This window comes from Toxotes jaculatrix, chromosome 20, assembly GCF_017976425.1.
Source record: "Toxotes jaculatrix isolate fToxJac2 chromosome 20, fToxJac2.pri, whole genome shotgun sequence".
In the NCBI taxonomy this organism is placed as follows: Eukaryota; Metazoa; Chordata; class Actinopteri; family Toxotidae; genus Toxotes; species Toxotes jaculatrix.
In genome coordinates this window covers 6420882-6448856 of record NC_054413.1, presented here as the reverse complement: position 1 = coordinate 6448856, position 27975 = coordinate 6420882, and the positions used below count along the sequence as shown (strand labels likewise).

At 40.4% G+C, this 27975-nt stretch overlaps 1 protein-coding gene across 3 annotated transcripts; it reads right to left on the bottom strand.

Moving 5' to 3' along the window:
* Positions 1 to 3: 3 nt before the first annotated feature.
* On the bottom strand, positions 4 to 27380 carry esyt2b (extended synaptotagmin-like protein 2b). Of its 3 annotated transcripts, none has more exons than XM_041066036.1 (23): positions 26716 to 27380; positions 22630 to 22671; positions 21880 to 22014; positions 21502 to 21578; positions 20802 to 20874; positions 18653 to 18742; positions 15992 to 16047; positions 11677 to 11797; positions 10611 to 10787; positions 10399 to 10481; positions 9910 to 9958; positions 9188 to 9277; positions 8992 to 9087; positions 8271 to 8372; positions 5060 to 5134; positions 3953 to 4039; positions 3691 to 3840; positions 2481 to 2833; positions 2137 to 2235; positions 1735 to 1866; positions 1276 to 1381; positions 1124 to 1173; positions 4 to 1032 (listed from the first exon to the last, which is right to left on the bottom strand). In XM_041066036.1, the coding sequence occupies exons 1-23, from the start codon at positions 27121 to 27123 to the stop codon at positions 960 to 962; spliced, it is 2724 nt and encodes a 907-aa protein (XP_040921970.1). In that variant the 5' UTR covers positions 27124 to 27380; the 3' UTR covers positions 4 to 959. The 3 variants fall into 3 exon arrangements, with proteins under 3 accessions (XP_040921970.1, XP_040921971.1, XP_040921972.1); XM_041066037.1 differs by lacking the exon at positions 8271 to 8372 and adding an exon at positions 7540 to 7602; XM_041066038.1 differs by lacking the exon at positions 8271 to 8372.
* Between the last annotated feature and the right edge of the window lie 595 nt (positions 27381 to 27975).

Below are 27975 nucleotides of genomic sequence, written 5' to 3'. Positions count from 1 at the left end.
TCAGAAGAGAAACCATTTATTCTTCAAAAGCCATGAGGCATCATATCATTCAAAATAATAACATTAAGAAGGCAAAAATTACATAGTAGGTTTTTAAGGCACAGGATAGATAACAAGAAAAATATTTGAAAGCTCCAACAGTTATAACTGCATGGCAAAACATATACAGGTCTATGGCACAGCTGCGCCACCTTAATTCAGCCCTGCTCAAGAAATGCAATAATCGTCGTCTCGGTTCACATTTTTCATTTTGTTCAACTCACATTTGGTTTGAACAACAATCAAAGCCTTATTCAAGTATCCTTTATTCATATTATACAGCACTTGTTCATAGCCCTAAAATGCTCCCAGGTCTTCAGTATCAGAGACAATGTTCAGAACAACCAATATTGCACAAAGTCCTCTTAAAATATACAGAGCAATCATTTTATTCCTTGCATATATGCATTCCATGTTTGTAATCAAGCATAAAGAACAGTAAGTGGTAAACTATCAAATAACACCGCATGACAAAAAAAAAATATCAAAGTCAAGACTGCTACTTAAGCCTACCTTTGTGATTGTATCTGTTCCTTTGGTAAGAGTTTTCTCACACGACAAAAACAGAATTTGTCTCATTTCAACAAACTGGACAGAAAGCATTAACAGTTTTGACATCATTTCCTTTAAGGAAATATAATGCCATGAAAACCCCTGCAAATTCTCATAACTCTGCATTAGCAACTTGATATTTACATAAAACATTGAAAACAGAGACAAGGCAGTTAGTGTGTTTCATTACAATATGTTAAAATATCTTCCAATCATGACCATTGATGAAATAATATTAGGAAATGTTTGAAAAACTTACTTACATGCTGAAAGAATTCCTGTAAACTATATGAAAAATATACACCAAAACAACAAAATGATGTGCCCTTAGATTAACAAGATCACTATATTACAGCAGAGAGGTGATTTCACGAAGTGAGGAGGGGGTCTTGAGTACTTGTTATGCCTTGAGATGACAGTCCATCTTCACTCAAATCATACCTGTGAGAGAAAACAAGAAAATTACAAATTTAAGCATTAAAACAAGCTGAAAGAAATCACTCAGTATTACGCAGATAAAATACAAGTTTACCATTGTGTCCATCCTCTTGATATATCCTCCCCACTTAAATCTACCAAAACCTGCAATTTTGAACAAAAAGTGAGAAAAGGGTACTTTGTGCAGGCTTTGCTGCTAGAAAACACTGATAATAACAGCCAGAAACAAAAAGCTGTAGGAGTTACCTTTCCCAGCAGCCCTTTGTGTTTGGACAGGATGCTTCCTCCGTTCTTCACTGCTACATCCAGAGTTCTCCTGTGGAGCTCCACCATAGATACACTAAACTCAAACCTACAAACACAGACAAGCGCACGCACATTTTAGCTCACACAAATCTATCATGGAGGAATTACTCAAATTAAAATAGTTCATTAGATAAAATGCTAATTTGAATAACTGTTGTGGTGCTTTATTGGCTGTCTTTAAAAAAACTGGCAGGCAGGTCTTCCTCTAGAGGCAATACCAGGTTGAAGGAGGCTGCTCACCATGACCACAATTAAGAATCTGATGTTAAATTCATGAGACAGGAGAATCTGACAGTGCTCCGGAGCTGCATAACTCAACTACAAACAAAAGTGTCAGACAACAAACAGAAAATATGCAAGTGACAGGCATATTAAGCCTGTATTAGTCTCTAAACCCACGTTTGATCATAAACAGGGTTAAGGGTCCTCTTCATTGTGCTGGTCTTCCTCCTCCCCGTCCGACTCTTGTCAGGCAGCAAATAGAGGCGGATGAAGGGATCTGAGCCATCTTTGGTGAAGGCTATCAGGTTACTGAGGACACACAGGACAAAACTGTTTCACTCACGTGTTGCCAGGCACATGTTGTTTGGTCTAATTATGCCTATACATTCTTAAAAATACACCATAGCTCCAGCATACTACAGAATCTCTACCCACAAATCACGACTAATGACCAAGACTTGAGCCAAAACAACAAGGACAAAAGTGAAAGAAGAGTCTTTCAAGCTAGATTTTTATGGTGTTTCTTTCACAGTAAGAGCAAATTTAAATTCAGTGTATTATGGCAGTTGTGGACCTCACCGGCATGCGTGCACCACCACAATGAGTTTGTTCCTCTGGGAGCTATGTCGAACAGTCAGCTGGACCTCACCCAGGGGGTACTGGCCCGGGGCCAAGCCACTATAAACACACCAGAGTCAGTCAGCATCACTTCTAGACACTGCAGCTGAATTTATACAGCACATGCGCATGTCAGTGTGTGCGGGGAAGGTAGTTAATAGATAAAATATTTATTAGCATACGTCTTCAAACAAATCAAGATGACATTCCATCAGAGGAAAACAAGACCCCTGAAATGAAGCACGTAAAAGCCGGAAAAGAAATTAAGAAATAAAATTGAATAATATATCATATCTGCTATTTACTTCTGCAGCTGACGAAGCCTTTGCTGAAGCTCCAGCGTGGCAAAGGGCAGGGAGATATCTGAGGCCAGACTGGGTGTGGACTCCTTATGAGGCAGATGTTTCTGGGAATTAGACATACAGGTGCTCAGGTTGGAGGTACTGCGAAGAGGGCTGGCTGAGTAAGGCTCGCCGTCCCTGTGTTGGAGGGTGAGGGTGGAAGCGTCTATAGGGGGTGGAGGTGTGGGTGGAGGCAGCGGGGAATCTGAGGCTGACAGTCTCTGCGAGGGGGCTGTGACTGGCTGCGTAACGCTGGATTTCCTGACCTGGACGGAGGAAGGCTGGTCTGAGGATACCTGCTTCTCAAGGCACAGGATCTGAAGAAAGACAAGTCGAGAGGACATGAAGAGGAAATGATTAACAAGAACTGAAGCTAAGTACTGGAATAACCTGCTGTGTAAGTTATAGAGTACTAAAACTTAAGTACTATATCTCAGGTAAAATACCTTCCTAATCTTAGCTCCACAAAAATAAAGTTTTTTTAAAGGGGATGTGGTAAGTTTGGTGGTTTTATTTACAGCCCTAGAATGAACCAAACCATCCTCTTATTTGTTAAACTAATCCTTAAGACTAATCCTTTCTTATAAAGTGGTCTGGATGCTGCTGATTTCAGGTATTTTCAAGGGAGTTTTCAAAGCACCTCAGCCAAATCCCCCCTTATAGTGCTATCTGTCTTTCTAAGATGGTTACAAAAAGGTCTTTGAGCCTTTAAAGCCATTTCCTTTTTAGATGGTTAGACTCCAGAATCCTGATATGTCTGATAGATTGTGTTCCAATGCAGCAAAGCTATTTCAGAACACATCAATATTTTCGATGCAGCTGTATTCATTTTTTTTTATTTGATCAGTTGTGATTCAATTCAAGATAATGCATTTAGGTTCACTGTCATGAAGGGCAATGCAATTTACTTGCCAGCAGTCAAATAACAACTGAATTGATGACATAAAACCTGAAGGCTGTTGTGAATTCAATTAATAATTTTCAGTTTACTGTTGACACTGTAACACTTGCTTCATTAGTTCAGATGTACTGTGCCACCCATCACATGCCCTCTCACAATCATTTCTGTCCAAAATAGCGGAACGTCTGTCCCGACTTCCTCGGCCTGAAAGGAACAACCGTTACATCACTCATGCACGGAGGAGCAGTGAGAAGTGAAACAGTGCATTTTTACCCTCAGGGCCATTTTAAGTTTGATGGTGGAGCTGGGTCCAGAGTTCTTGAGCGGAAAGCACTGTGTCAGCGTCATGTCCTCCTCCACCAACAGGCTGCTCAAAGGCACAGTCAAGTTACCCAGAGTGCATTTGTGCTTGTCATCTTTTACCTGTGCGTTAAGAAGGAAGAAGATTCGCTTTAAGACAAGTCAGCTATTTCCACTATTTGGAGCGTGCTCTTATAAAAAATTCATGTTATCATGTGCCATTACGCAGCATTACCTCCACTTCGAGCTCCTGCCTCCTGGGATTGTGAACAAGGAACGAGAAACAATCCTCCCACAGAGGCTCCTTGGTCTTGTACCGGATCTTTATAGGCAGACAGGTAGTCGTTTGTTAGTTAAAAGACACTTGAGGGCAGCTAATTAGAAATACAAATCATCTGGGGAAATCTGTCAGTGGTACTGCCAGTCATTAGATAGTGCTGTATTTTGAATATTAATTTAGAAACATCCCTAATGAGATACTAATACTGTAAGTATGTGGCTATTCACAAAAAAAACCTTTTTAGGTCATACACATTCCCATTTAGCATCAGTTTATTCTGCTGCTGTAATTTCAACACACGACATAGAGTGTATTTTAATTATTTATTTATTTTTTTGGTAAATGTATTTCTACTTAATTTATTTGAACATTTTAACTCTTATAGTTATACTTTATGCAATAATTTCGTATAAAGTATAAATCTTAAGTTTATGCTAATTTGCCCAATTACTTTACTAAAATTTAGAAGAGGGTCAAAAAATTCCACCTTCTTCATCTGATGTAGACTCTGATGTCGGCACCATCAAATTAAAGCTGAGACTCAGCTCCTTATTTCTCTGTTTCATTTCAAATCCCAGAGACCAGAGCCAATTTAAGAAAAATATATTACTGTCCAAACCACAGAAGGGGTCTAAGGTAACAACCCTCCCCAAAACCATTAAACACACTTAATGTCAGCCTAGAATCGCTTTAGCCAACACCTAATGATATGCTGGCAGGTGGTTATAATTCCTCATCTTATTTCCTTGGGCGATAATTTTCAATTCATCTTTCTCTTAACTCCACAGTCAGAGGGAGGTACTCTGAAGCAGAAATCTCCAGTGAGAGACAGATGAAGGGTGAGATGTGCTGTTTAATATGTCATTGTCCGTAAGAATGTGAGATAACTAACTGCTGTATTCAATTCTTGGTTGTCCAAACATGTTTGGCAAGTTAAAAAAAAAAGGAACGACCAACACATAATAAAATTTTGTTCTTCTTCTTGATACGTCATTTCAGGAGTATAAAGGCAGGACAAAATCTGACAATATAACGATGCTAATGGATGCTTAGGTGACTCACCTTACTCTCAAGTGTTTTGTGCCCAACAGTGAATTGGACGTAAGGACTGGGTTCGGTGCTGCTCTTCTTTGCAGACTGTTAGAGAATCAGAGGGAGGCGTGTTAGCTGATTCTCCTCACTGTCACACACAATGCAGTCACAGACAACATAATTACACCCAAACTCAAACATCAGCTTCTTGAGACTCTGTAGCAAGCACACAATGGCGAAAGAGTCTGTAGTTCAAAAGGGAAGGAACATTACCATATGTTTTGACAAGCAGGGCTGCAGGCAGAGAGGCTACCACAGAGACTGCCAAGCTTTGTCTCCTCTGCAGTCTAATTTTAGTACGCTGGGTTCTGACAGCTAAGTATTATTCGGTATTCCTCACAGAATAATAACACCCTACATATCTACAAGACAGAGGCTAGGACAATGGAGGAAAAGTCTTAACTTACTTGTTAACCCATCCTTTCACTTGAGGATAGAGCTTAGATTTGACATCTATTCCTCACCAACATTAGAATTAAGCTCCGCAGCTTAACGCAATCCCACTCTTCAATATGCTACATACGGAACTGAGAAGGCACTCAGCATAAAAAAATCAAACTGCACAGGGTTTCACGTTAATAATTAATAAGTTTGTACTTGATATGCTAAAAATGTCATTCTGTTTCTTAGAATTCTTGTTCTTTGGCTAATTCTTCTGTCCACTGTGTATAAATGACACCTATCACACATGTCCCTGTACAGGAAGAGGAATCCTGGCTCTGTTGTGCCTCCCCTGTTTTTCCCATATAAGGCATACAGTTTTATATATATATATTCATATTCTTATCTCCTGTGGTATGTTTCATTGTATGTTTTTAGAGGTTAAGTGACTGACAAACACAACAGTCCTACAGGAGGAAAGCTGCTTTCTGCGGCTGACAACATGTAGACATCATGCAGATGAAAGGCTGGAGCAGATTGTTGTATTTTGTGTGAAGTGTTTTTCTTACATGTAAATTTAATACAGGAAATGGGCCAATAAAGATATATATAGTTAGGGGGCAGGTTAAGTTTAGGAGGAGCCAATCAAACCTTTTCGCAGGACAGGAAAAACATGACCCATGACTGTTTGTACAGCCCTGGGGGAATGGTGATGGGTCAAATGCAGCCAATCAAATTCTGAATCCAGTGACCAACAGGCAGGCCCATTAAACTTTCACTAAGGTGTAAAGGCAAACATCGAAGCTGTGAAAATGTTTCCTGGCAGGGCTGTGGTGTCTGATGTAACACAGACTTATCTATATATATATAAAATGGTGCCTAATCCCAAGGATGCCGAGGTATTCTGATATTCTGAATACTTTGTACTGAAGCTTTACACTGTTGTGTACCTCCTTGTGAGTTAGAGATCTATGTGGATCCAAAAAAACTTGCCTGTGTTCTCTAAATCCTTATTCTGATGTCAAGTGATGGCAAAAGACCCACAAGAAGACGTGGCGACAAATAAGCTGCATTTTAAAATTTACTTTAAAAAGACTACGGCCAGGACAACAAAGGCCAAAGCTAGTTAGGAGTAAACTGGACGTATTTGTACTTCAGTTGCCCTGTAATGCCAAGTAAAACTGACAACCTTTGCTGCAGTGAGTTTCACTTATTGTTGCACTGAGGGAGTGCCACTGTGTGTGACAATAGGAGGACTGAGATTTCCTGGAAGTGTTAAAGGTAAGAAACAGCTCATGCTGACTGGAAAATGCAGTGGTTGATTTCTGAGTAAGACTTTGTGTAACCTGAGACTGGTTATGAACAGCTGTGCTGTAACACAATATATCACCTACTAATGTTGTGGTTAACATTTATTGTTTCTACCTCTGCCTGCTTCTTCCCAGCTGCAATAATATAATGCCACACTCAGTGTGTACTACACCTGTACAGTACATCTGTCTGCCAAGCACATATGGCTGCCCACAAAAAGCATCGGAATTGCAGAAATGCTGCCCTGGCAAGCTTGGGTTCCTTATCCTGAGTTCCTGAAGTGGATATGATCAGGTTCTACATCTAGTGATACTGGTTGGGTTGCTCTGTATGTTTGCTGTTGAAAACCTTTCACCCCCAGGACAATAAAAACAAGTAGGGACAGTGGAACAGCCAGGGGAATGACAACGTACGGCCACAGTTTCAGTCAAACAGAAAGACAAAGCAGATTGAAGACGATACTTTCACTTTTAGAAATATTTGAGAGCAACGTTAGACTTTTGCATGCACAATCACATGAGCTGGGAATTGTGGAAATTCATGTAACATTACAAATAAGAAGAAAGAGGTGTACAGCACAACCAAGGCATAAAACAGACAAAGCGACCATCCATCTTCATGCACATTGTTCAGAAAAGACAATTCACTCTGTTTGTTTGATCATCACAATGACATGGCACTGGACGGTGCACTAGAGGGCCAACACAGATGAGACACAGGGTGTAATCTGCACATGCAGTTCATTTTTCCCACATTACCTTCAGGGCCTTAAAGACTGAGACTTGCTTCAACCCGTCATAGGTGAAATCTGACAGGTTGCTCTTTAAGCCACAAGGAGATTTGGGGGAGAAAATCACACCCACAGTTAGTAGGACGGGAGTGATGTGGCACGGTTAAGAGGCATGAGAAAAATCCAGAAAAATGTGTTTGAGTATGAACTGAAACATGAAAGATATGGGTGGTAAATGAAAGGAAGTGTGAGGGATGATTTTGTTGATACTGCAGAGAGCTAACAATGAAAACACAAGTCAGGATAATGAGGGAATTTCTAACAAGGAAGACTTGGAGAAGGTAGTTTGAGACAGTGCCTTTCTTAAAAAGCTACAGGCTTTCTGCATCCATACTGCTACACCCTAATTGGCCCACTAATACAGACAGAAATCATTATGAGCTCTGCCAGCGAGCTCTTTGTACTGCAGATTATATATTTCAGCCTTGAACTAAGCCACCTGATTTAGCAGAATATGCACCTGCATAACAAGCAGGCATAGGTGCTTGCATGGCTCAGTCTTCTGCTTTGAAGTGCCTGCTTCATGTTAATGGTTATTGGAGACTCAGAGTAATTTTCATTAGACATTACAGTGAAACCGTGCAGCTAGCACATGCTTTAAGATGCACGTTTTTACGGACTCCTGTTACTGTTCAATCCACATCATCGCACACCGCTAACGCTAACACCATCAGGATGCAAACGTTCTGGTGGACTCACAAATATTGTTCTATACTCTGAAGTATTGCTCTCACAAAAGACTAGGCCAGATGCTCTCCTCTGACTTAAGTTTCCACAGCCTAAGCTGCCAGTGAAGACACTCTTGGGTGGAGAGGGAAAGAGAAGAAGGTGGAGTTATGAGGACTGAGAAGGCTAAAAAGTGTTGTATTGAAATAGATGTTGAAATTGCATTTAAATATTAAACTGAAGGTTCTCATATGACAACAGCAAAAAAAAAAAAATGATATGAGACAGAGTCCCTGAGCAGTAATGATGTGATCATATAACTTGTAGAGCTACAGGCTACATCCATAATGCACAGTTGTTCTTTTACGGATAGGTTTGGAGTAGCTAGGATAATGAGGATAATTACCTAACAACCTGTGGTTGTTTGATTCACTGTGAAAACCAAATTTCTTAACAACCTTTAAAGCAAACTTATGAAGTCACTCAAGGTCACAATGCATGAAACTTTACAGTATCAGGAGAGTTGCTGCACATTCACCAATAATCCTTATTTAAACATGAGAGTTACTCTGGAATTCCTTACTAAACTGGTTCAGAGTGTTGCTAAATGGTGTGTGTATTTTTTGCATAGAGAACAAGAAGCCTACATAAGCCTAATGCTGTATTTCAGAACAGCATTGCTTTACATTGAGCTACAGCATCAGATCAAATGCACTGCCAATATCAAAATAAAGTGAACACTGCGGTATCTTACTGGCAGGTTCTTTGCTGAGTCCAGGTAGACCACCAGCAGTGCTGACGACAGTCCGTCATTGGCCAGGCTTCTGTCTGCTCGCACACTTCGCAACACCTGACAAGAAGGAAAGGAAAATGCATCAACAGTGAGACACTTCTACTGTTCTGTTAAAGTAGTAGCAGTTGTAGAAAGTCTTTTTTTTTCAGTGTTGTACCTGGTCCAACTTCTCAGGAGTGGAGAGCAGAGACAGCCACTCTAGTTTTAAGTGGAGCTTCCCAGTAGATGTTTCTTCCAGGTCAAACCACTAGAATAATTTGAGAAAACATCAAAGTTAAGTCACTGAGGGAACCAAACCTTCATCAAACCTTCATTCATTTCTGGCTTGAAAATTGTTTCAACATCCTGTAGCTGCACTACTACAGCACATAAGAGATTTTCTTATAGTTCAACATTTTAAAACTCACTTTCTTGTGGTGAGTTGGATCAAAAAATCGATAGCTCTCTGATGCTTGCGCAGTAAATATGAAGCTATGGCCAGCAGAACAAAGACTAGAAATCAGGGCAAACAGGCAGCCCTGCTCTGTCCAAAGGTAATAAAACTGTTTAATCCGTACAAAAGTGATAAAACGTAAAATATGTATCATGTTCATTTGTGAGCTTTTGAGCTGCTGGTAGGTTGATTTTGCTGTATTTGAACAGAGCCAGGCCAGGTATTTGCCCAGGTTTCAGTCTTTATTGCTAAGCTAAGCAGCTGCCTGCTGTAGCTTTACATTTATATTCATATAGACAGAGGGGCATCACAACAAGAAACCAAATAAGCATATTTCCCAACATGACATGAGTGCTCATACACCAGAACTGATGATGATGATGTATAAACTCTCAACTCATTTTAATTAAATGGACAATATGAATGGGGCAAAGAAAGTGTTTTACCTCATCAACCTTCTGTTCTTTGTGCAGCTCAGTCATATCGATCATGAGGCTGTGAAAAATTACAAATAATTACTCAAATTGAGATAGCAAACAGTAAACAGAGAAATGACACCTATTAATCTGAACAGAGTGGGTCCAGTTATCGATTGGCTGCCTCGTGTTGCCAGCGTTGGGTGTAGTGTTACAGCCTTGGGGCAGAATCATTGACTGTGCCCTTGAGCCAGTGGGATAACATCTCTTCTTCACTTTAACTGATGTCTACCAGCACAGATACTTTCAACACACACACCCACCAGGTCTCAACATTGTGTTTAGGTTGCAATATGTCAAGCCATACCAAACCCTTAGCTTGTCTATACATAGCAGACCAATTACAAACAAAGCTTGTTCACAACTATCAGTCACATTGCTGAGGTGCAACAGACCTTGTTTCTTCTAAAGAAAATGTGTGATAAGATCAGAGCAGAGCAGGAAATTAAAGAGACTCACCTTCCCAGGAAGTCATCTTTGTCTGGATCCTCATCAAACACCTCAATCTCAAGATGTTGGCCTGAGTGCTCATACACCAGGGCCTGATGAGCACAACAACATATAAATGCTTGTTCAAACAGGCACATCGAGTCAATAGACAGATAGTGCAAGTCTAATTCAAACTGTAGTGTTGTAACCCCATGCACTGACAGAGATCCCAAACTCGTCACCTCGTAAACTTCATTCCACTTGGGATTGAGGCACTCCTTGATTGTTTTACTCTGGAACAGCTGGTTGCCGATCTGGACGATGCCATATGGGTCAGACTTTCCCTTGATCAGCCCTCCCAGAAATTTATCCTTCCCTTCCAGATCCTGAGCCTCCAGAAAGTGGATCCTCAGGACTCCCTGTGGACACATGCAGAGCACAGCATTAAGGAGAACAACTCTGAAGCAGCAGCCTCTGACACTTCCAGGCCACAATTTAGTCAGAGTCAATAAGATGTGACGTTACCTTCAGTACTGGGTATTTCTGTATAAGGCAGTGCAAGAGAAAACTGCGGCGAGTTAGGTAGCAACAAAATGTGATTATTATTTATATTTATGATTTATATTTCATTAAATTTCTTCAGACATTATTCAAATTAACTTTAATGATTGTGCTGAACAAGAAATGCAACTGCAGTCTGAATGGGAGTGGGCATGGTGTTATCAATCATGATGATTTAACAGTTAGATCAGAATCTGTTTACATGCTAATTTGAAATACAGTTCATTTTGTGAACTTCCTTTTACTTCCCTGGAACTTCCACTACGTACAAAGTGTACATTTGACTCGGGCTGCTATAAACAATTACTTTCATTGTCACTTGATCCTTTAATCCTTTATTCCATCAAGCAAGTCAAGGTTCAAATGCATACAATAATTGTGGCAAAAAAAAAAATCTTACGTAAAATACTATACCCTCAACAAGGGTGCTGCTTGCACTGAAACATGCTGAAGTGTTTATCTTGTTGCCATGGATACAGACAGTAGTGATAAAGCCTTGACATCCTTTTTTTTCACTGTTTAGGCTGTTTTTGTTTCATTCTGTTTTAAGGCCGAGAGTTACCTTCAAAACCCTGAAAACAGCTTAATTTTATTACAGAACCTATGAGATTTGATGATCAAGGACTTTCAGCCACTAACAATGAATTCCCTCGATGCTTAGTAACTGAGAAAATGAACACTGACAGTCAGAAGAGGCATATTAAAACTCTCATTTAATTGGAAAGATTTTAAAAGTTGCATTAGTACCTTTGGCATTGGGAAGCGTAGCTTGGCAAGTTCCACATCCCCAACCAGTGGGATGGTCACACGGTTGGGCAAAACCAGATAACTGTAGATAATGTCTTGAATCAGACTGTCAGAGAGGCCACTGCAAGGAAAAGAGGGGGGGTTGAGAGAAGTGAGGAAAGGAAGATAAACAGAATGAAGCAATGAATTATTTAAAAGACAGTAAGGGTGCCCTTGGGTTATAAATATTCTCTTTTAATCTCAGCTTAGTACAGTACATTTCTGCTTTGCATGTGAGAAGATAGTAGGAAAATTGGAGTCAGTTCAAGCATGTTGCTGTTGCTCACCAAGAAACCTCTGAATGGCGATCTGATCCACTAATGATTTAGCACTGCGTGACAACAACAGTGACAGCGAGGGCAGAGAATAGCATTACCACCAGGCTTTTCTTTATTCTTTGAGCTGCAGTGGCACAGCTGGAAAACTGCAATCACTGAATTACACTGTTCTTATTGTTCAGCCTGTCCCTCCGAGACAAACTGTTGTGGTTACAGAGCAACTGTCCATTTATCATTCTGTGGATATCCTAATCAAAGGTTCATAAACAGCCTGGAAGTGATGCTGAAACTGTCCCTCCAAACAGCACAGGCTAAATCTGAGCTGCAGGAAACACTTTAGTGCTACCATGTGAGTTGCAACAACATGGTCAGTTGACAAGTAGCCTAATAAACCGGACATCTACTGATACACAGGACCTGATGTACCTGTCCCATGTGCTTTTTAGTTGGCCACTAGTGCAGAAACCTACAGTAGCTACATTGCAGCCTGTATGTAATTGGTGTTATAAATTTATGAAACTCCTATCCTAAGCTTCTGGTTGAATTAAGTCCAGGATGCCTTCAGGCAACTGAGTAAAAAGCTCATGCATTCCAGAGTCACTCCCCAAACCAAGAACATCCACTTACAACACTGATTCAAACTGACTGTACTGTCCTAAAAAGTCAAACACAGTAACTTTATACGTGGTCAAAGTTGAGTTAAAACCAAAACATAACTTTTTGACCAATATTTTACTATATAAAGAGCTATACTGTAGAAATTTGTGATACCACATCAACAATGCAGCATTTAAGTCTGATCACAACAGGAAAAAAAAAAAACACACAGATGAACTAGGCCTGGGGCTAGGTTAAAACCTAGGTTAATTTGCCTAGCTTGGCAGAGTTAGCCAACTCTGTGGCCTCCAGATCCAGTGGAATTCACATGACTTCGTGTGGTTAGGATACCTTCAGATCATAAATGTGTTTAATTAAAGATCAATTTATTAAATTAGTTCAATAAGACATGAAAGGTGAAGAGGAGGGACATGGGGACTTTCCCCACACAGTTTTAGATTGTCCAGAGTTCAATAAAAGTGTTTTTTAAGGTGATTAATAATCAGCCTAAAAGGGCATGAAATTAAGCCTTATGTCACGCAGCTGGCTAAGAGCCTTTAAACACCAAAGTAGTTTTTTTAAGCTTTACTGCTTCTGTAGTTACTGCACTCTGCTTTCAGAAGGCAGTAGCAGAACACTTTATTTATTCCTGTTATTCCTTATTAGGGTCACAACCACTCCACAACACCCACTAATTTCCTTTTCACCATCAGCCAATACAGCAAATAGGTCACAGCACACCTGACCCTAATAAAAACCTGCAAACACGGGCTAAAGGCCAACTGATCATTCAGAGTGAAAATCCAAAGTCTGTCAGCAAACAGAGGGCTTAATTGTGTAAAACAAGCGAGGAGAACTAATTTCCAAATGTCAAACCACCCAGATGTCACCAAGTGACCATTCGCCAGCAGCTATAACACAGTCAGGATGGTGAATCTGTTCCAGCACTGGAGGATTTAGAGTTTATTTTTTCTTATAAACTCCTGCAGTCGGTTTCAACCTTGCAATTTATTACTGTAATAAGGGTAATGTAATTGTCATTAATTCGTGAGAGTTTGTGACAAGTTTCTGAGGCTCCTTCACGACTGTCCTTCAAAACCAACCTCTCTTGTTTCACAATACTGAAGCAGCACAGACACCACCTACACTGACAAAGACTCCAGTGAAATAAAATTCATTTAGCTGTCTGTGTTTGTCTGGAGTCAGGAGAAACATTCATTTGATTCATCCTCAGCTTATCTTCCAGGGAAACGCCAGGATTCAGCTCTTCTCTATGAGCCGATTAGAGACATTATGATTCTCTGGTGGGAGAGTGATCAGAGCCGGAGCTCGAGAGCTGGGGGTGTAAAGGGATTCCTGCTGCATCAGCGCTTATTGCTGCATTTCTGTTGCCCCCTTGGCGTAAACACTGGAACACCCCGTGCACCTGCTTGTGTGTGTGCATGCACAATAACAAAAGTGAGACCGTTTATTCATTCATTTTAGGACTGTGAAGGAATTTTTCCTTCCTTAGGGTTTAGGTAGTATTAGACAATGTTTCCACAGGTTATTTACTCACTGGCCCTAAAAGCTGCAGTTCAGAGAGCTGAGAAGACACTGATGGAATCCAACTGGCCCAATTCCCGGTGGCAGTTGTCATAGCAACTACAGTCATAAAGGCATCATGGACTGAGACTACAGACTACGGGGGGTCTAGACACAGAGGCCCTTCAGCTCAGGGCCAGACAATGTTCCTTATAAAAATTCCTTACACATCATGACTTCGGTGAAGGTGATGCATTGTTTAGGATTTGGTGCCCAGCACGATCCTCACACACGTATTAACGTGTGTTTAAATGTGCCCTGCAAGGAGAACAACCTTCAGAATTGGGTGGCATTACACTGTGTTAACTTGTACTGCTCATCCCTCTTCTCCTAGATGCATCAAGTGTCTTCTGCTTAAGCCATCTGGGTCTCCTGAAACTTCTTCCATCAATCTACAATACGTACAGTATGGCTGAACAAAGGCAAAGACAAATTTCTATCATCCTTTGACCAACAATAATTGTAATCCCTTTGGTTATCCCCTGACTTTTCCTCCAGTGGCCAAATACCTACACAACTAATGACATTGCTATCAAGTTCAGGTGTAGTTTGTATTAAGTGCTTTATTAAATGTTAACGAGCTAACACGCAAGTCTAAGATGGTGAACATGGTAAAAATTATATCTGCTAAATACTCAGCGTGTTAGCAATGTCATTGTGAGCATTTAGCCCATAGCACTGTTCTGTCTGAGCACAGTCTCAGCATGGCTCTAGCATGGCTGCGGACTCTTAGTCTTGTTTTGATTCTGATTTTAAAACCAACCCAGTAGTAATGACACATTACAACATGTAAATAAACAATAGTATGTTTCAATAATTGCAATAGCTGCAATAATAACAGGGTCTAAGAGAGACATGCTGGGCAAGCCTTCTAGGAGACAGCTGATGTTGTCTGTCTGCTCCTGGACCCCGCGCAAGCAACACACCCTCACACACAAGCACACGAGGACACACAAACACACACATACTGCATTGCACAAGCCACATGGATCCATTACACCCCCACACAGGACTTGACAGAAGGGCTGAGGGAGACCGGCCACTGAACTCTGTGTCAACATGTCTGTCCACATCAAGAGGGTATAGGACAAGCAGCTGTAATCTCAGAAATTCGCATGCAGCATTTATGTGTTTTACTTAATTTGGGGTGTAAATAATGTACAAACCACTCAAGAAAGCAGCAAGTAATTGTGTTGGGCTGTTAGCAACTCTTAATCGACTCTCATTTACTCTCTGCTCACCCCATTCAACAAACCCAGGGGAAACAAACACTTAATATAAGCAAGACAAAATGAGCAAGAATGCAAGAATTGTGAAACTAGTATCTTAATCTTGTTGTTCACAGTAATGTGTACATGAAAACATATAGCACACAGATTTTAAAAGATCCCATTATACCTCACCTTAGTGTTTTTTTGTTTGACAGAAAAAAAGACAGGTTTATGCAATCAGTTCAGTCTGCTGAAGCTCTTCATCACAATTGCCAACAAGGACAACAACAACCGAGGCATTCAGCAAGTAAAGAAACACTCCGCAGAACCTCTTTGGCAGGAAACACTTTCAGTACATATGGTGGAATCTATCCTCTCAGGTGATAGACGAGTAATAGATATTCTTAAAGAGATCAAATAACACATTTTTGAAAGGTAACATTTGTCCATGAACAGTCATGCCATTAGTCACTCATGTGCTGCATGAGTGACTAATGGCATGAAAGGAACAAAAGTCCTATTTACTCCAAAATCTTTTGGAATTTTTCTAACGAACACAAAGACACTTCCTTGATAAGCAAGAAAAACCACTTTTAACTGACTTACTTGAGCCCTGGAATGTCCAGTAGATTGGTGAGGCCGGTCCAGTTTATGTCCAGAAGCTAAAAGAAGGAGAAAAACATTTACCGCTTGCCTTTTTGTGACCAACAAACAAAGATTAATAACAGCAGATACAGAGAGACCTACACAAGTTGCACCAAAATAACTCGCTAATGTTTTGGTACACTTTGAAATATTGTTATCGTATTAATTATTGGGGAAAGATGTGTGACTTATTCTGGCTGTTGGTTATCTCACTGTACATCAGTTTGACAATGGACTATAAGTAAAATATAAAACAACAAATGTTTCTGGCCTCATATATTTAAGATTATTGATTCAACCCTTTTCCCTGGAAGTTCCCCTCATCTTCTAGATGTTTACATGGAATGTGAGCTACAGTGAGCTACAGTTTATGAGTCACAGCGGGACAGGAAGCACAGATCCTTGAATGGAAACAAATACATTAACACCTTATTACAGAAATATTTATAAAAGCAGCAACAGCCCGCTGAGGTCTTACTAATTTTCAGGATATAATTAAGTCTGGGGCACATTTCTATGGTATCAGTACCCGTTTTTAAATTATTTTCCAATTTGATTCACTTTTTGTGTAAAACTGGAAGCAGGAATGTCAAATCCGGAAAAGGGAAGACAGTTAAAAGACAGTAAATCAAAGAGAGGTGTGAGTAGCATCAGCTGAGAACCTGAGATGCAGACAGATCCTGCCTCTCAGCGAGCTTTGATCTGCCTCTGCCTCCAAGCTGAAGGAGCAGTGTTTTCTTAATGAGCCTTTCCCACCGTGCTTTTCTGTCCAAGCTGCTTACACTGCAGCAGATGCACTGAGCACTGCAGGGATGAGGGGAGCACTGCAGGGCTGTGAATGATGTTGGTGGGATGGCTGTGTGTTGTGGGAATGTGCTGTGGAAGGACACACCCTCAATTCTCTGAAGCAGCCTTGTTGTATTTGGGTTACTAGAATGCACTGAAGACACAGCACTGTCTCCCAACTATTATACCTACTGGTAAGTAAGTCTAAAAACATTTGTTAGGAAATCACTTAGTCTGTTGAAAAATCGCTCATGATTATTTAGATAATTGACTAATCATAAAAAAAGCAACATTTGCAGGTTACAGCTTCTGAATTTTGAGCATTTCCTGCTTTTCTCTTTTTCATATCATTATACATTTATTAACTTTGGGTTTCAGACTGCTGGTGAGACAAAATTGTTAATTAACTTATTTCATTTTTCAGCCTATAAATTGAATGAATGAACAACAGATAGATATGAACACATGTAATATGTTAATTAATCAATACAAAACTCACAACATAACCAATCACAACAGAAATCCTCCACTCTTGGACTCAGCTTCACGAGTCATCATGTAAAGTGCAAGACTGTTTGTTCAACTGAGCCAGAGCAATGAAATCTCTTTATTGGAGTGTGTTGGGTCTGTTTACTTATACTGTGCTGAATTGCATTAGTGTGATCTCACAGCTAGACGTGGCCATGACCTCTCATGGTCTGGAAATCTTTCTGTTTCATTTTGCATTTCTCAGTCAGATCAGGCCTTTTATGGCACCCCGAAGCAAGGACGATGACTTATTTGGATTCCATGATCCACGGTGTCTGTCCTCTCCGTTATACCAATTTAGCATTCCTCACCCAGAAGCAGGAAGAAGACTGAGATGCATAAGCGTGTGTGTGTGTGTGTGTGTGTACATGTGGGACTGCACCACGATTTACTGACTAGAGCTACTGCCTCCCTTCAACCACCTACATTATTATCTCCACCTTGAGCTTTAGCTGAGTGCCTGTTGTAAAGAAATCTGCCAAAGTAGGGCTGGTTTCATCTGCAGCTATTTAAAGCTCTGCTATAGTTCCACTGGGTCCTCCCATTTGGTATAAATCGGTCAAACATTTTTAAGCTGTGCAGAAGTGGCTCTTGCACAGAGGTTGAACAGGAAGACTGATGGCATGTGCACTAGAAAATATTGAATATGCAAGCAACTGGCAATGTGAAACACAAATTGTGTGAGGCGATGTAGACTATGAGAGCATAGATAATGTTGATGGCACTGCCAGTGAAGAAAAAAACAAACAAACTGAAATTAAATTGGATTAAACTGGACATTAGGGCTATAAAATGAGAGAAACACATCATACTGTGAGTCAGCTGTGATTTGACTTTTGAAATTATTGTTTAAAGTCCAATTTATGTCTCACTATTTCAGCCTGAAATTGGCAAACAGACAAGAAGAAAACCAAGGAGCAATTCATTTTATGAGGTGCAATATTACAAAATGTTGTGAGAATATAAAATACATTGAGAACCAAATGGAGGGGTATAAAAGATATTCGGGATATTTTGTGATATTCACAGTAATGGGGCCAACTTTGGCAGAAATAGAGCGTATAAAGAACAGAAAGAGAGAATACATGCAAAACATTTCAATTCTTTTCAAATATCATGTCAAATAACAGTAGAACACAGAATAGATAATACCTGGTTTTGGATTGCAATATACAAATCCCAGTTTAATATCTTCTACTCTAATCATATTGCATTTATTCAGGCTGCAGTGTCATAATTTCAACTGCAGCTCTATCAAACAGGTTTAATTGAATAAATTAGTGCTGTATTATCAGCGTCTGGACTTACTGGCTTCTTGAGAAAGAACAGAGACAGAGCTCCAACAAGAGGAATATCACCCAGCAACGGCTCCATCACCACTCTCAACACGCCGTGGATCTATGGAAACACAAGAGGAACACATTGACACGCATACACATACACACAAAGAGAGAGCTTAAGGGAACTGACACCCTTCTGGCCCTTGACATTCCTCAGCGGTGGAGCCGTGGAAACTCGATCACAGCCTGACTTCACACCTGCCCCATGTCATCCTCCACCTTCTCCATAACATATTATGACAATTACAAGGATTGTAGTATTGGAAGTGCCGGCTGTGTCATGTGGACACCATGCAGCTGCTCTAATCCCCAAGTGGAACAAATGATGTTTGAATTCTAGCACCAGCATATTGGTTTTGAAATAATGTTTGTATTATCAGTAAGAACATCTCAAGTAGAACTGCATCTGACAACCAACACCAAAAAACCCACTTGAAACCAAGACTAATAAAACTTTTTTTGTGTGTTTGATTGCAGCTCTTCAGGGCAAATCATCATCACGATCCTTTTAAGACTTCACCTCATTACTGTGGCCAGGGAAAGCGCAATGTATGAGATTATTTCCTAAAACTAAAGACTGGAAAGCTGATCTGTCACTTTGTCATGTGTGAGATAAAAGCAGCACCATAGAAACTGACGCTGACAATAAGCTGACACAGTGAAATGCCCTTGAACTGTTAAGAAAGAGAATTTAAAACCTCATCTGGGTGCAATTCACACAAAAAAAACAAAAATTTTAGTTCCTTCTTTCTGAAGCAATGCCACATTTTACATCCTTGTGATACCGATAAGTCATTCTAGCTTCAAGCTTTAGGAAATGCTGTTATACTGCGTATGCAGTTTTGTATTGACAAAACTGTCTCAAGGAATAATAATGTCTCCAAGGCTTATAGGGAGACCTACACCTGCAACTGACTAGCAAGGAAACACCAAAACAGATGGATATTAATTAATGGATTGATTTACAAAAGAAAAGTGACTGCGATTTGAAATCAATCAGAAAATATAATTAGTTTGCAGTAGCTCTGATGAAGAGTAGACCTTCATCATAGAAGTGTGACCACACAACAGGCCGATATTATCCAGTGTTTAACCCCACTCCTCGCAAAGCCATCGGTAATCTCAGCATTATCATGGAGTCACGCGCACCTGCTCTGCGTAATGCAAACCAGCTCAAGGAGTGACGGGGACTAATGTATTAGTGGTTGATAATGAGCTGCAGAGATATGTAGGTCTGCCTGAGTTACATAATAGGGGCAGCAGGCAACAAATGTCTCCCAGGGACAGACCTAACAGCACTTGGTCTCCAAGGAGGCGAACTGATTGTTTTTTCTGCCTGTTATGTTTCACTGCAGCAGGAACACACAAAAAGGCCAAGGACACACAAGAACAACACAATGCACACACACACACACACAAGCTAGAGAGAGAAAAGGAATCTTTTTAAAGGAGAATGATGCGAATTAAGAAACTGCATGTTTTTATTTTTCAAAGTTTCTAGGTATAATTCAAATTAAAGAATCTGAAAGATGAAAATCACATTTTGGTTAAACTGCTCACAACACTGAGACCCAAAGTATGTAAACTGTGAAAAAACAGAAGACACTGCTTTATATCAAAGGGAGTGGAGCCTAAAAACGGTTGGGAACACCATTTCATAACGGCTGTCAACGGCTGTTTACAAATGCACTACATGAATAGTTTTTGTTCCTGTGGTTACTAACTTTGTTATTACATGACTATTGACAGCCTCATTAGTATGAACATGCACCACTGAAGTCCAGAGTTTAATTTGTGCTTTCAGACCAGAGAATGATTCAATTATACATTTACATCCCTAAAAGCTTTCTGTATTTAAGAATGTCCAACTAAAAAAATAAAAGCTCCTATCCAAATGTATTCTGCACTCTGTTATTATCTGCTGTACAAAAAGTCCATCCAGTACTAAAAACACTTGAAATTTTAGCCAACAGGGCAGGACCTTGAAATCAGTATCACCTTATATCCAATGCTTTGTCTTCCTTTTCTGTCAACCACATTACAGGCCAAAACTCATGCCAAGGGAAAGTACTTGTGCGAGGACACAAAACAAATCAGACAAAAGGGAATTTCCATACCTGGATGCTCTTAATGCCAGCTTTGCAGTAGTAGCGTTTAATGTCCACGTCAATCTCTGTGTTGCCAACAAAGCTGAGTGACAAAAAACAAGATATATGTCTGATAAAACTCCTGTATCTGGGTTTCACTTTTCTTCAACAAAAGGACATTGTGACACTGGTTAAACTTAGACATCATGGTGGTTTTTTGCTTTATTATCTTTATGGATTTTAAAACTCCTGCTGTATTAAAAAATACATGCATCACAGTGTTTTCCTCCAGATGTGAAATTCATTCAGGTCTGTTTTCCAGACCTTTGAAGTTTATGTTTATGGTCACTATTTTTTCAGAAATAGCCATTTAATGTATTTACATTCAGTACTCAGTATACAGAGAGTTACCTCACCGGATTCAAGTTGCCTGTTACTGTTTGTAAGATCACAGCTGTGCATAGCGGGATGAAAAAGGCCATTTATCGACTGACTTCTTCATAAAAACAAAGTTAGTCTCCTACTGAACTTCTGACAAAGTCACTGCTCTAGAAATGTCTGGTGTAAACCACAACTGAAATCTTAAGATTTACAGCATTAACTATATTATTTTATTTCTTTCTCAGCAGTTCCTTAAGAATTTCCAAGGTGGAACCATGTTAAACCTGAATCAGAAAGAAGCTGCAGAGGTAAAATGCTCATGATTTAAACAGAGATCTGGTTGGCTCACCTGATCTGCAGGTCCATGATGATCTGTCGCTTATCCACATTCTCTGAATAAACTTTGACTCCGTTGACCCTCAGGGGCTACACCGCAACAAAAGGAACCATTATGGCCACTGCACCACCCCAGTCAGTCAACACCAACACCTCCACCCCTCCCGAACCCCACACAAGGTCAGTCATTCTCCTGACCCCACATGGAAACTATTTACGAAACAAGCACATGTGTCAGCGACGTGCATGTATGTTCACATTCAAGCTCCCACACACCCTAGCCAGCTGTCCCAACGGCACCTGCTGCTAGTAGACAGTTTTGCCACTGAAACAACACACGATCAGTGTGAGTGCCTGTGAGCACCGTGCAGGAACGCCAAGAGATGCTCACTTTGTCTCCTATGTCGATTTTGCTGAAGCAGAAGGTGCTGAGGTGGGCGTTGGACCCCTTCACTGCTGGCTCGATTGTCTCGCGGAACAGTTTCTCCACAAACTGGCAGATGAAGGGCCACATCTGTTTCACCGTCTGAGTGGGATACACACAAAACAAAACTGTACTTCAAAGAGAAATTATAGCAGATGCTTGATGGGTCAAATTAAAAGCGGTGACTTTTTCCATCATGGAATTAGCCTAAAGGGGATGTACATGTAAGACACTTTATGAGATATTAATGGCACTACGTCAGGTTCACGTTCTTTAGGCTATTCTCAATGCTTCATGTACATACATCTCTCACAATGAGAATTAAATAGTTAATTTAAAATATTAAAAATCTATTTCTATTAAAGTAAAATCTTGTCAGATTCACACACATCAAGCAGGGACACAAAAAATTTAAATTTTGATGCCTGCGTCCTGATGATTTTAATGTATACTCATGCGTGCTTTAAAATTGACATCCCCGTTGTTGCCATGGGGATTCATAAGGGTTAATGCATTTCACAGTGCTGCAGAAACATGGCTGCATGTGAAGTCAAATGTGCTGCAGTGTACAATGTGGCAACATTCACAGTCCCCCAGTGGGAGGAGGAAGAGAGTGCAGAAGGGCGACAGACATCCCATTTACTCCCGTTTTCACCGAGCAAAAGGAGGGCTTCAGTCAAGCAAACAAATTCAAGAGACAGCCACTCAATTCTGTACCTTGTTTAGCCACTCCACTCGCTCCACGTCTGGGAAATGCACCTACAATGGAGAAAACAGAGCAGATAATCTCTATGTTGGTTTCAATAGGGCTAAAAATGCAGTATTTTTAAGGGTAGGTTCCACATATATGTAATCTATGTAGTGAAATTAGTTCAACTAGTGATCTAACCTTAAATTATATGTTGCGTGATCAGTAAAACTGAAAGCTTGAATTGCAATGTCCATTTTAATAAACTCAACTTGCATTTATGTAAACTGAGTTTATTAAAAGTCCTTTTTTCATTTTCAATTTAGACAGAGAAAATGAAAAAGTTCATATATTACTACATCTTTGCAACTGATCAAATGTGCAGAACCTTCTTCCCTTTCATTCCAAACTCTTTCATTTTGCTCTTGAATTATGAGCCAATTTTAAGTGCAAAGCTGCATCTCAGGAGAAGCCACAGTCTGAATTTTCTGACATTTGCATTGGGTATTTAAACAAACATTACATCATATATTGTAACAGTTAAATTGAAACTGAAACTGAAATACAGTTAAATTGGAGCTGGCAGCAGACTAACAGCTCAACAAATTTAAACAAAGCTGGCATTTTACATTGCTACAGCAATACAACACAATGATAACACCATCATTACAAAAATAATTGCAACAAGTGAGGACAGAGTGTTTCTAATGGGTTTTGATGCTTGAGAACATTTATTGAATGAGCTATTTGATATGGAGTTCTTTGATTAAAAAAAAAAGAAGGTGAAGGAAAAAGAAGATGAAAAAGAAATTTCAAAACACTCTTAAAGCAAAGATCATTGGAGTTTTCCACGGTTTTTATTTCTACCCGACGAATGCATCGATTGTATGACCTTTCTTTTATCACCGCCTTTTCTGTGTTATCTGGTTTAAGATAACTGACATCAGTACAAACCATAGAATCTAATCTCCTTCCACACAATTTGAGTGTGAGCAAAGCGCAGTCATGCTATGTGTGTCATTAATCCAATACCACTGGATTTAGAGGAATTTTAGAAATAAATTAAAGATTAAGTGGTTTTGTAATTTTAACATGGAAGCAGTTCCAACACCATATATAATTGTGCTTACATCCTGAACTAGGTCTCAACTTGTCTCATATTTCCAGACTTATTTCCACACTACCTTTGTGCTGTGAGACTGAGCTGCAGTTTGACTAATCTTCCTGAACAACCGAAGTAAATCAGGAATTGATTTAACATGAGCTAAAGGAAACGCCTGGAATAAAGTCAATACCGTGCACAAAGGTGTGCAACTATGCGCACACCTCCTTAATAAATAACAGATAAACAACGCTGCCTCTCCATCACACCGAATCTAAGGCGTTTATTTCCTAATCTCAACAGCAAGATGAAGTTATGCAACCCGCTGGAAACGCTGGTGAGGTATGACATGCGGTGCGACAGCTACAAGGGACAGCACCATTCCTTATGGAGGCAGCAAAAGTGCTTATACAGCATTTATGTCACAGTGTGGATAAAGCAGTGACAAGAGCAAGCAGACACAAAGTTCTAGTTAATATGACAGGGTCAAGCCTGCAGTTTTGTTATTGGGTGAAAATAATATAATCCTCTGAATGAGACAGTTGTAAGGCTTCATTATTACACCTGACACAGTGACCTTATTCAGAAAACATGGGTGAGGCAATGGATGATTCACTCAACAGGACTCATGTTTTTTAGGCGCCTGCTGACAAAACTGAGCTAAGTAGCAGAAAATGGGAGCAAATCATCTCAATTATTCAGATCCAGCCATTGTTGCTGTGTTGGCGTAAAACTGAAAAGTCATTCCGGTTCATGTCCTGAGAGTGAAATTAAAAGTCTGCTTGGGTTTTTGAAACAGAGTTTAAACTGGCTATAACCAGCACATTGAACCGGGAATGTAACCAGGACCTGGAAACAAACATAATAGAAAGTTATTGCTGATGAGACATTAAAGAGGTAATGAGGCTCCTGAAAATGTTCCAAAAATCTCATTGAGACAGTATTGGATTCAGCTGACACATACAGTAGCATCTCTTTTTCAGACATTATAATGCTTACCTCTCAAACCTGTGTTTACATCTTGTAAGTCAGGCTCACAGAAGTGCCTCGAAAGGTCTGATCTAATGCAGACAATCTGACTCCTCTAAACAAAACACCTTTCAGAAAACTGAAATCAAGCTGACATTATCATGCAGCACAGTGACTTCTTTCTTGACTTGGGGACAGAATAATAGAAATGCATTTCAGTATGATGTAGGTCAGTACAACGCCAGCAGTAACTGCCACCTCAATAAACATACAGTTGATACATGTAGAACATGTGGAAGATCAGTTGCACTGGATTTCATTACACTGTATAAATGTGTTGAATAAATGGGCCAAGGCGTGTATATGACATTGTTCTAATGCTTTCCCATATACCTGGTAAAGGTAGAATGTTGTGAATGCTATAATTGAATAAATATATCAGCAGCTGGTGAGACAATGTGCATTTTTTTTTTAAATTTTTATTCCTGTGTGACATTAAACTAAATCCCAGAAGATTACTTTTAGAGTAAGTAGCTGTAACACCAGGCAGCGGATGACTCACCCTGGATGATTACAGCTGACGATATAAACTTGAACACGGAGGAGTGCACTTCAGCGACAGAAGTTTGAGAATTGGGGCAGAGCACTTGAAAAGGCTTTATGAAAGCAATGCCATTTCTGTGACGGCCATGCACTGCTGCCACAGGTGTAACCAGTGCTATATGGGGTCCTTCACTTGCTGTTTCTCCAACAAACCACGGACTTAAATCAGGAGGTGCTGAGGTCACTTTCCTTTAAGTGGGAACCTCACTCACACACCCCATATATCGACACCACCCCCATTTAATAGCCTCAATGCATTCTCAGCCATGTGTCAGCAGAATAAGCTTTTAGCTGTTCTCAAAACATGAGACTGCACTCAACATCACAGACCAGTTGAGCTGTGAGTCTGGGATGAGTCTGATATAGAAAGTCTCGTATTTATAGTTTGATAAGATAAGCAGCTGAGACTCCAGACTCACTCTAATTTGCAGCTCAGCTGAGCTGCATTTTACGCTTGGATAGCACTCAATTAAATGCAGTCTAAACTGTTTCCTTAGTGATCCACAAACTGGACTCCTGCAGCTATATAAGAAGGTTTTAGTAAAAGTTTTACCCCAAAACATATGGCAATAAAAAATGGCCTCTACAATCAGTTCATCGCTGTCTATTGGACTATTGGAGCAGAGTTATCTTGTGCAGGAGTCAGCAGGTAGTGTGAGGATGGATCAATGAATATGGCATATAAATGACTACTGTACGATCATCGTATAAGCTCTATGAAGGGGACTAGATGCAGTAATTTAGAAACCAACTCCTTTACTTGGAAACATTTGCCCTTGATGCCCTAACACCACTCCCTGCTGTCTTTCACACCTCTTTCAAAGACAAAAGTTCTGAGAAAAGTCACACAACATTTGGCAATGTGACAAAAATTAGGAGTTGTGCTCCAAAACACTATATATTTGTTTTGTTCATCTATGATTGTGTTATTAGCTGAGCTGTATTTTGTGTTGTGGTACCACTTCATTAAATGCAGCCTATGTCATCTCACTGATTTACATACTAGGGTTACCTCTATTAACTCTGACAAGGAAAAGTCAAGAACCCCAGTGTTATCTAACAATTTTCCCAAGCTAAAGTGCTGCAGTACAGTGAGTTAACTACAAGAGAGACAGCAGTCTGGATCCCAAAATAACAGGGACCCCGTGGGCATGTTTCCTTTCCAGCGTGGTGTCTGGTTTACCATTGTACCCTGCTGTATTTAGACTGGGGCTCAGTCTAAAGTCACTGCTGGGGAGGGGGTCAGCTGCTCAATCACAGCTTTACAGCTCATCTCTGCTCCTCCTGCTCTTGACAGCTGATTGTTTTTCTTTTTTTTTCCTGGAAACTCAAAAATATTGTTCACAGAAATACCTGACACATGCTCTTCGGAGAAACAGCTCAGCTCAGACGCGCGGCTGCGGACCTGATTTCGTCTGTTGTGCTTCACAGGGACACTTACCCACGGTGGTAAATCAGAAGTCGTAAGACTTTGCTTGACACTTCTCTCCTCTTGCTCAAAGAAAGCCAGAGCTCGGCTCAGTCGGCTGTGCTTCCCTCCTGTGTTTCTCCTCCACCAGAAAAATATAACAAGTCCGATCAACAGCCAGCTGAAGCTAAACTCAAAATAGCCCAAGGCGTAAATAGGGAAAATAAGAACAAACGTTTTAGCAAAGTGAACCCAGGTCTGGGTCAGTTCGCTGGTCGAGGACACCGGGGTGTCATCGGGTATGTTCCCCGCTGAGGGATGGGGAAAGTTGGAGCTGGGCTGAGCGGGGCTCGGTGCGGTATGTCCATTCTCCTTAGGTGAAGCAGGGCTCGCATTGTGTGAATGGGCTCCTTGTACCGCTGTCTTGCTGTCTCTTGACATGCTTCTGTGTCCGGGAGTCCGTTTTCAAACTGTTAAAATGCGGATAAGGTCGGCTGACTCGGTTCCCATGTGCGAACGGACCGAAGCGGTTCCTGTGAAGGAGCCTGTTCTCACGTTGGCTCACCTGCACACCAGCCCATCGCATTCGGATGAATCTCTATCATTGACCACTTTAGTTTACACTTAGACTAAAAGCTAAGGGCTGCATTCCCTTGATTAAACGAGTCTGCTGAGCCAGTCCAGTCCACAGTCGCTCTTCCTCCACGCAGGGTAGGAATGCTCATTTCCAAAAACGCACAGGCATCCACCCTGCACTGTGCGCTCCCAGTGGTGCCCGTAGCCTACCGAAAAAGATAAAATGCTGCCATCTCCTGTTCACTAGCAGCAAAAAAGCTTGTAATTATCTATTGTAGTAATGCATAGGTAACGTCAAAGTACGTATGTGAAACTGCTATTCTTAAATTATATAGAAGAAAACAAATGCATGTCACAGATTGCACTGATTATTTTACTGAGTATATAGCTAGCTTGCTCTCAAATACTGCAGCCGAACAGAAACAGAAATGAGCACGGAGAAATCGCTCAAAAGACGACGTTTATTCAAAGCAAGCACCAAAATGAACCCAGACACAACTATCAGCAACAGAGGTAGCGTGCCGATTGTAAAGGTCGATAAACATTAGATATTTTTCTTTTTTTTTTTTTTTTTTACGAAATCGTGAAAAATAACAAGGTTTTAAAACGTTGCCTTAGCAACCGGCTGTTGATTCCAGCGACTGCTCTGCTCTTGATTAGTGAGCCTGTTGTCAAGCCGAAGTGACGCGATCTCCTTGGTTTCGACCAACTGCGCTT

Coding starts and splice junctions, on each gene's coding strand:
- esyt2b (XM_041066036.1), bottom strand. CDS start 27,123: ATGTCAAGAGACAGCAAGACAGCGGTACAAGGAGCCCATTCACACAAT. Junction 16,048..18,652: donor TGTTCTTTCTCAAGAAGCCA/GTAAGTCCAGAC, acceptor TCCTTCTTTTAG/CTTCTGGACATAAACTGGAC. Junction 3,841..3,952: donor GGCAGGAGCTCGAAGTGGAG/GTAATGCTGCGT, acceptor CTTAACGCACAG/GTAAAAGATGACAAGCACAA.